The sequence below is a fragment of the Rhinopithecus bieti genome, unplaced genomic scaffold (genome assembly GCF_001698545.2).
Source record: "Rhinopithecus bieti isolate Rb0 unplaced genomic scaffold, ASM169854v2 scaffold_6776, whole genome shotgun sequence".
NCBI lineage: Eukaryota > Metazoa > Chordata > Mammalia > Primates > Cercopithecidae > Rhinopithecus > Rhinopithecus bieti.
This window is the reverse complement of record NW_016805299.1, coordinates 2217176-2226070: the sequence shown is the minus strand read 5'-3', so window position 1 is coordinate 2226070 and position 8895 is coordinate 2217176. Positions and strand designations below refer to the sequence as shown.

Below are 8895 nucleotides of genomic sequence, written 5' to 3'. Positions count from 1 at the left end.
GGGGTGAAAAATATACAACTTGTTTCTTAACCAAAACCACAATTTCTGCAGTTTAAAATGTTTCACTGCTAATATGGCCCTGGTAGAAATTATGTAGGTTTTTTTTTTTCTTTAAAAAAAAAAATTAAAAAAATTTCCTAAGACACTAAATCCTCAATCTGGAATGTAGATTCTGAGCACAAAGCAGCTCAGTTAACCTAAAAAATAAAGAAAAAATTCCCATCACCTGTCTCAGTAGGGCCTGAAAGGAGAGAAGTAGTGTGGGGAACCCCTGCTTTGGTATGGAGAGTCACGGCCCCTTGACCCAGACCGAGACCGTGAGTAGCCATAGCTGGTGCTTCTCTCAGGATAAACTCGGATGTAGGAAGTTTCACCCTGAAATGCAAACAAAAACAAAAAGAGTAATGGGGAAAAAAATCAGAGCCAGAAGAATAAGCAAACCAACATCTAACAATAATAGTTAAATATTGAGCACTTCCTGTGTACTCTGTACCTGGCATTAGGCTATCTCATTAAACCCTCATAACATTATGAGGTAGGTACTCTTACTATCCCACTTCAAGAATGAAGAAAATTAAGACTTAAATTATATCATTTGCCCAAGGTAACACAATAAATGCCAATTTGACATGTTGATATTCAATTAACTATTATAAACAATATATCTGAATTACTGCCATTGACCCCCCTTCAAAGCTAAGAATTGGAAAGGATCTCAGGGGTCATATAGTTTAATCCCCTGCCACCTCATATATGCATCTTTGGATGCGCATCTATGGAAGGAGCTAACCTGTATTTAATACCTTCCAGATGTGAGGACCTGAGCTAGATGCTTTAGATGTTATCCTCTTGCTCTAGATTCCTGACAAGTCTTGTGAAGGTGCTATTATGTGACCATTTTGCCCATGAAGGAATCAAGGTTCTAAGAGTAGTTAAGGTAAGGAATTAATAAGCAGCAAAGGAGTCATGTCCAGGCTGACTTGTCCCCAGGCCCTCTGCCTTCAGCCAGCATTCTCAGAAGATCCTAAGATGCCAAGGGGAAAGAACCCGGATGCTTTTCACCTTAGGTGAAAGTCAATAATTGGAGTTACCCTTTCTGAGGCCCTGCTTTGCAGTATAACTGAGGATCAGGTGCTGTTCTATTTCTGCTCCAAATTCAAGTCCTAGAGGACAGTCTGAACAAAAGCATCATTAAACCATGGAAGGACCAACCTCTAAGCCAAACACTAGGGAATTATATGAATCCTCAGAAAAAGAAATGAGCCCAGAGACCTGTGTCCCCAAACATCTGTAAATCTCATAGTAAGGCAGGACAGAATAACCAGAAAAAATGTCCATTTGGTGGTCTGGTTTCTGGTCTCAATGGTACCAAAGGGACAGTCTCAAACTGAGATCCAAAACAGCAGCCGCTTTCCTACAAGGAAAGACATCAAGAACTACTGAATCTCAAGGGTGAGATAATTAACCACAAGAAAATGTCACGGTTTAGCCTGGCACAGTGGTGCATGCCTGCAGTCCCAACTACTGGAGAGGCTGAGGTGGGAGGGCTGCTTGGGCCCAGGAGTTCAAGGTCAGCCTGGGCAATATAATGAGACTCTGTCTCTAAAATCAAAAATTAGAGCAATATAAAAATTATAAAATTAAAAAAGAGAATGTCATGATAGCTCAGGTTTCAGAGAGGATCCTGCACTACTCTGGGAAAAAAGTGAAGTGACAGCTCAGCCCTGACAGCAGGACCTAGAAGGGCTGAGATGAAGAGGCTGGCCTGTAGAGCTCAGCCTAGATCCACAGGAGGGGCAGCTGAGTTCACAGAGGGATACTGCCATTTAAGCTGGTTGTGAATGGGGTGATATCAAGACCAACTGCACTAGTATTCTCTCCAGGTTACAAATACCATGACCAAACTGTGTTATGTGATACTAATATGCAGAATAAAGCATATTAAAAAACAAGCATATTAAAAAACAAACATATCATGAATGCATGCTTCTCTCAGCTATGACCCTGAAGGACTTAGGCATAGCAAATTCCATGGCTTTGTCCACCTAAGATAGATCTCTTATGGTACTGTGAGGTTACCAGATGGCATGGCCTCTTGCTTACCTCTGCTAGGTCAGGTTCAAGTGGAGTGATTTGAGTACAAGCTCCTCAACAGAAGGCAAGGACCCACCTCATGAGAGCGGAATTTGGTGTCATCCAGTTTACGCAGGGCATATTCCATGTCTTCTTTTCTGAGATACTCGACCATCCCCACTCCATCCTTCTGCACATCAGCATAACAGACATCCCCAGCTTCTCGCATGTGATCCTTCAGGTCCTGCCAGCTGCCTGATGGAGGAAGTCCTAGGCATGGAGAACATAAGAAAGCCCACATCTTTCAGCTATGTTAACTGCCCTGTTAAGAGCCAGCAATACCTACGGTCCCTTCTCCATGATCACTTAAATCCTGAGGGTCCCCAAATCATAAACCTTGATAAGGGACATGAAATCAGAAAAGAGCACTGAAGTACATGTGGTAAATAAACCACCTTGAGAAGCTGGTTTTAAGTCCATCTTCCAGAGACCAGACCTCTTCAACAGAGCAAGAAGTCTATCCCATTACAGGTATAGTATCTCTGAGAGTTCATAGCCTCTTTCTCTGTCCTTTAAAATCAATGCCAGACTCCTAATACTTTGAGTTCCAACTTTTTCCATTATGAAATTTAACAGTACCAATTATTTATTGCTTGACAGGGTTTCACAGGACATGGGAATTTTGAAACCAGACAATGAAATAACCGAAGAGTAGCTGAAGGTAACAATACAACAAAAAATCTAGTTTGTTTTCTTATAGGTGTGAATGACAAACTATACAGAGTACCTCTTAAAAGATCACCAACATTCTTCAATACAGTGGGGGGGAAGGTAAGACTCAGATGCTAAAACTAGTCGGGAGTCATACAACCCTACCTGATGTCATGAAAGGGAAATGTGCTCCTGCTCTCAAAGGCTGTGTTTACCGCTCACAGCTCAGGACTGCAGCCATTTCCTAATAGTTTTCTAAGCAGGATTTCAGAGCAGCATGGAGAGAAAAAAAGATAATGTATGACATCCTGAAGGAGGGAATAGAGTTCTGGGGTTAAAAAATTACAAAGGGACACAAGGTAGGCAGATACTGAAAGTATCACTATTTAAGCACATAGGAGTATGCTGTGATTGTGTGACATTCACATCTTAAAAAGGTGCCACGCTCCTCGATATATTTCAATCCACCAGGGCCCTAAAACTCCCATGCAATATGCAGAAGGCCCCAGGTCTTTCCAGTGTGTTAATATTTTGAAGACAGAAAAACCTCCCAGTTTAGCATTTCATCACTTATAAACACTAGACAGAAATAGTCTATACTTTCCAATAAAATCTCTAAGACTCCAAGTTATGGGGTTTTAAAAAATATTTAATTCTAAAACCACCACAAAATCTGATCTTCTTCAAGATCCGAGGCTGGGTAAGTTGTTCAAATCTGTCTCCTGGAATGCCTTTCTACCATGTCTGATGCCAAGTATATTCCAAAAGAAGAGTCTTTAGAATTGTAGCTCAAGGGGTTTTCCCATTATCTTCCCTTCTCACCACTAGAAAACTCCTTTACAAGAAGTATGTTTATGTTCTTCCAAGGCTGCACTCCCAGTGCAATTTCATTTGCAGGATACTTGCCTCATTGGCAATCCAGGGCAGGGCTTCAGACTGGCACTGCACACAGGCTATTGAAAAGAAAGCCCCAGTGTCCCATGCACTGAAGAATCACAGTTATCATTTCTTGGAAGACAGACTCTGTGTTAAGTAGTATTTTACATGTATCATCTCATTGTTTGAAAGGAACATACCTGAAACAAGAACTCGGAAATCAGATCTTCTTGTAGGAGGCCCATTCCTCCCACCACGGGGCCACCCACCCCGACCTCCATAAGTCCTGGGGAACTCCACACGAAGCCGACACTGGCCATAATCATAACCATTTCTTCCATAAATAGCATCCTCTGCATCTCTGCAAAAAAGAAAAAAAAAAAGTAAAGTTTGGAGTTAGTGCTGTTCAGGAGGCCAAGTGACTTTCCAGTGAGGGGCATGAATAGTAAGCATAAAAGGGAAACTGAGAGTGAAGAAAAAAACACACAAATCAGGATCTTGATGCACTTCTGCTTCAGTCTGGAGACGTTTCATGATACTGGAATTAACCTTTACAGCTGTCACACACAGTTTTAGAGGTATGAAATTATAATGAATGAGCAAACAGATTACTTCTAAGAGGGCTAATTCAGAGAAAAAAAAAAAGAATCAACTGCTGACAGATTATTGATTTTGCCAATAAACCACCAGTGTTTTTCTAACCTTGGTGAGCATTTTCTCAAAAGCACACCACACACTAACACCTTAATATTTTTCTACAAGGCCTAGTGCCATAAAGTCTATGGAAATAAAAAGTTGGCCGGGCGCGGTGGCTCAAGCCTGTAATCCCAGCACTTTGGGAGGCCGAGACGGACGGATCACGAGGTCAGGAGATCGAGACCACCCTGGCTAACACGGTGAAACCCCGTCTCTACTAAAATACAAAAAACTAGCCGGGCGAGGTGGCGGCGCCTGTAGTCCCAGCTACTCGGGAGGCTGAGGCAGGAGAATGGCGTGAACCCGGGAGGCGGAGCTTGCAGTGAGCTGAGATCTGGCCACTGCACTCCAGCCTGGGTGACAGAGCGAGACTCCGTCTCGAGAAAAAAAAAAAAAAAAAAGTAGCCAGTTAGCCAGGCATGGTGTTGTACGCCTGTAGTCCCAGCTACTTGAGAGGCTGAGATGGGAGTACAGAGCTGAGATCACACTACTGTACTCCAGCCTGGGTGACAGAGACCCTATCTCAAAAAAAAGAGAAAGTAGCCAGTTGGATAGCAGAGTATTTGAGAGTAAATAAAGTAGCTGGGCATGATGTTTGAGCCCAGGTCAAGGCCAGCTGGGTAATACAGTGAGACCTGTCTTTAAAAAAAATAAGCTCGGCCGTGCGCATGGTGGGCTCAAGCTGTAATCCCAGCACTTGTGGGAGGCCGTAGATGGGCGGATCACGAGGTCAGGAGTCGAGACCCATCCAGGCTACACGGTGAAACCCCGTCCTCTACTAAAGACTACAAAAAACAGCCCGGGCGACGTGGCGGCGCCTGCTAGTCCCCAGTACTCGGGAGGCGAGACAGGGAATGCGTGAACCCGGGGGCCGGAGCTTGCAGTGAGCTGAGAATCCGGCCCTAGCACTCCAGCCTGGGGTGACAGCGGCGAGCTCCTTCTCAAAAAAAAAAAAAAAAAAAAAAAAAAAAAATAAGGCTCAAAGGGACAAAAGACAAATGCAAATGAGTGTTTTGTGATGAATGTGGAACTCTTTTTTGAAACAGGGTCTTTTTTTTTGAAACAGAGTAGTCACCAAGGCTGAGTGCAGTGGCTGGAGCATAACTCACTGCAGCTTCTAGCTCTTGGGCTCAAGCAATCCTCCCACCTCAGCCTCCTGAATAGCTAGGGCCACAGGCGTGTACCACTGCACCCAGCTAATTTTTGGATTTTTTTGTATAAAGAGGTCTCCCTATGTTGGCCAGCCTGGTCTTGAACTCATGGACTCAGGTGATCCTTCCCCTCAGTCTCCCAAAGCGCTAGGATTACAGGCATAAGCCACTGCACCTGGCCTTGGAACTCTAAAGTGTACCTTTTCAGCATGGTTTGGAGAACTATTTTGTCAAAAAACTCTCTGGATACAATTTTGCCAAAAGAGATAAATATTCAATAAAATTACTTTAAGTCTTTCCTAGGACTCTAGGAGAGTCAGGAATCCCACACTGATTCTCCAGTATTGGATGGTAGAAAGTATGACCTTGGAGCTTGGGCGGACAAGAGGAACTGAATGTGCTAATGAAGGCACTGTTCAGTGTCACAGGCACATAATCACTTGTAAGATTTTGGGACTAAAAGCAACAAGGACCACATCCAGTGCAACCTTGACTACATAAAATGCAGACTGGGAGAAGCAGAACTGCTAGGATGTCAGAACAGACTCTGAATAAAAATTGGCCTGCATTCAGGTTGGGCGTGGTGGCTCATGCCTGTAATCCCAGCACTTTGGGAGGTTGAGGCAGGCGGATCACTTGAGGTTAGGAGCTTGAGACCAGTCTGGGCAACATGGTGAAACCCCTTGTCTCTACTAAAAAGATAAAAATTAGCTGGGCATGGAGGTGCGCAGTTGTAATCCCAGCTACTCAGGAAGCTGAGGCAGGAGAATCACTTGAACCCAGGAGGCAAAGGTTGCAGTGAGCTGAGACTGTGCCACTACACTCCAGCCTGCGCCACACAGCAAGACTCCATCTCAATAAATACAATAAATAAATAAAATTAGCCTGCATTCAAATCATTATTCTGCAAATTACTAGTAGTCATCTCTGGGTAAGGGTTTAATCAAGTTTTTACATCTCTAATGTGAATAGTATGCCTATCTCACAGGATTATTATAATGGTTAAATAAGATACTACATGAAATGCTTTGCTTGAATCTTCACATCCAGTGACACCAAAAGATAGTTTTTCTACTATGAAAGGAATGAGGGAAGATGACAATGTAGCATATCATGTAGTAAGTCTGCATTCAAAGAACAGAAAAGGGAGTTCAAGTCCATTGATCCCGGCCTGGCATGGTGGCTGAGGCCTGTAATCTCAGCACTTTGGGAGCCCAAAGCAGGTGGATCACTTGAGGTTAGGAGTTCAAGACAAACCTGGTCAACATGGAGAAACCCCATCTCTGCTGAACATACAAAAATCAGCCAGGCATGATGGAGGGCGCCTGTAATCCCAGCTACTGGGAAGCTGAGGCAGAAGAATCGCTTGAACCTGGGAGGTGGAGGATGCGGTGAGCTGAGATAGCAATATCGCACTCCAGCCTGGGCGACGAGCAAAATTCCGTCTCAAAAAAATAAAAAGAAAAAAATCCCTTGATCCCTTACTAGCTTTCTCTCTCTTTTTCTTTTTTTTGAGATGAGTCTTGCTCTGTCACCAGGCTGGAATGCAGTGGCGCCATCTCAGCTCACTGCAACCTCCGACTCCCCGGTTCAAGCGATTCTCCTGCTTCAGCCTCCCAAGTAGCTGGGACTACAGGTGCGCGCCATCACGCCCAGCTCATTTTTGTATTTTTAGTAGAAACGGGGTTTCACCATGTTGGCTAGGGTGGTCTCGATCTCTTGACCTTGTGATCCGCCTGCCTCGGCCTCCCAATGCTGGGATTGCCACTAGCTTTCTCTTTTATCAGTAACTCTAAATCCTCAATATCCTGATCTGTAAAATCTGGTTAACCACACAGGACGGGTGAGGTGGCTCACGCCTGTAACCCCAGCACTCTGGGAGGCCGAGGCGGGCGGATCACCTGATGTCGTTCTGTCGTTCGAAACCAGCCTGACCAACATAGAGAAACCCCGTCTCTACTAAAAATACAAAAAAATTAGTCAGACGTGGTGGCGCATGCCTATAATCCCAGCTACTCGGGAGGCTGAGGCAGGAGAATCGCTTGAACCCAGGAGGCGGAGATTGCGGTGGGCAGAGATCGCACCACTGCATTTCAGCCCAGGGAACAAGAGTGAAACCCCATCTCAAAAAGAAAAAAAAAAAAAAGAAAAAACAAAAACAAAAACAAAAGAAACAGTACCTGCACCTCATGAATTGTTAAAAACACTAAATACAGGCTGGGCGGGTTGCTCACGCCTGTAATCCTAACACTTTGATCCGCTGAGATGGGTGGATCACCTGAGCTCAGGAGTTCGAGACCAGCCTGGGAAACATGGTGAAACCCCCTATTTTATCAATCTAAAAAAAAATAAGGAAATAAAAAAAGTTAAATACACACCATGGCACTCCACCCATAGCAACTGTTGAAAAACCACAATTGCACGGTTACCAAATAAGCGAGGCATAGCCTTCTCCGGCTTAGGGGTTAAAATGCCCAGTTCCGGTTTTGAGGCAAATGAGGAGATACTAGGGACGAGCTGTCAGAGTCGACCCTTCAGCCATCAAAGCCTCGCGGTGCTTCCTGCCTGCCCTTCCTCAGGTGCTCTCCTTGCCCTATCAATAAGTCCACCCCAGGTAGGCCGGACACCCTACGAACACTTCGTGTTCCCTGGGAGCAAATGATGCTAGGAAAACAGGGTGCGGGCTCTTATTTGGCCGGAGTGGTGTGACCAGGTCAGCGCCACAGCTGCTAACCACCACCAACCACAGTTTTGAAAGTTCCTCGGCTTTTTCCGGCCCTCACGCTGTTTGCAAAATCACAAACACTCCTTAGAGCCGGGTTAGGAATCTAGAGTTTCCAAATCCCTGGAACCTTCAGCATCTCGCCAAACCTCCCTCATTAAAGGAGGGAAGTGAAATCAGAGCCCCACTCCGGCTGTTTTAGAAGTTTTCCCAAATCCCTGATCCCTTGACAAAGTCCGGGCCCCGGCCTGGCGGGGCGGGGCGCGCGAACGGCGAGCTGTTCCACCAGAGACCCCTCCACGACCTCCAGCGGCATCCGCGACCCTGCAGCTTGCTCTCCAGTCACGGCGAGCTCCGGCCAGGGAAGGGGCGGCGGGAAGGGCGAACGGCGACCCCCGCGCTGCCCCGGGGCCGCTTCCCCCCACGGTGCCGCCCCAGGTGGGAGGCGGACAGGGCTCATTTGGACCCCCCGAGGCCGGTGCAGGGGGGCCTGGGCCCTCCAAAGGCTCAGCTTTTGGATTTCTAAATAAAATATTGGAATAATAAAAATAAAGGAAGTGACGACGGCGCGAAGGACGGCCCGGGCCTGCGAGGAGAGGCTGCCTCATCCTCCACCCGTGAGGGGCGCCGTGGGGTCTGCGCGGAGGCGGGGGGAGGGGAGCCCTG

At 45.9% G+C, this 8895-nt stretch overlaps 1 protein-coding gene across 1 annotated transcript; it reads right to left on the bottom strand.

The window, feature by feature from the left end:
• Nucleotides 1-110: 110 nt before the first annotated feature.
• SRSF9 (serine and arginine rich splicing factor 9) lies at nt 111-8689 on the bottom strand. The gene is made up of 4 exons (XM_017872059.1): nt 8501-8689; nt 3861-4050; nt 2171-2343; nt 111-375 (listed from the first exon to the last, which is right to left on the bottom strand). Exons 1-4 carry the CDS (start codon nt 8687-8689, stop codon nt 232-234), a joined length of 696 nt encoding a protein of 231 aa, XP_017727548.1. The 3' UTR covers nt 111-231.
• Between the last annotated feature and the right edge of the window lie 206 nt (nt 8690-8895).

Bases quoted from the DNA above. Each gene is read 5' to 3' on its own strand.
- SRSF9 (XM_017872059.1), bottom strand. From the start codon at position 8,689: ATGAGCCCTGTCCGCCTCCCACCTGGGGCGGCACCGTGGGGGGAAGCG. The intron at 4,051-8,500 runs GTTCGCGCGCCC...CACTAACTCCAA, and splicing joins CTCTGGTGGAACAGCTCGCC to ACTTTACTTTTTTTTTTTCT. The intron at 2,344-3,860 runs GTATGTTCCTTT...CTCCATGCCTAG, and splicing joins TTTCCGAGTTCTTGTTTCAG to GACTTCCTCCATCAGGCAGC.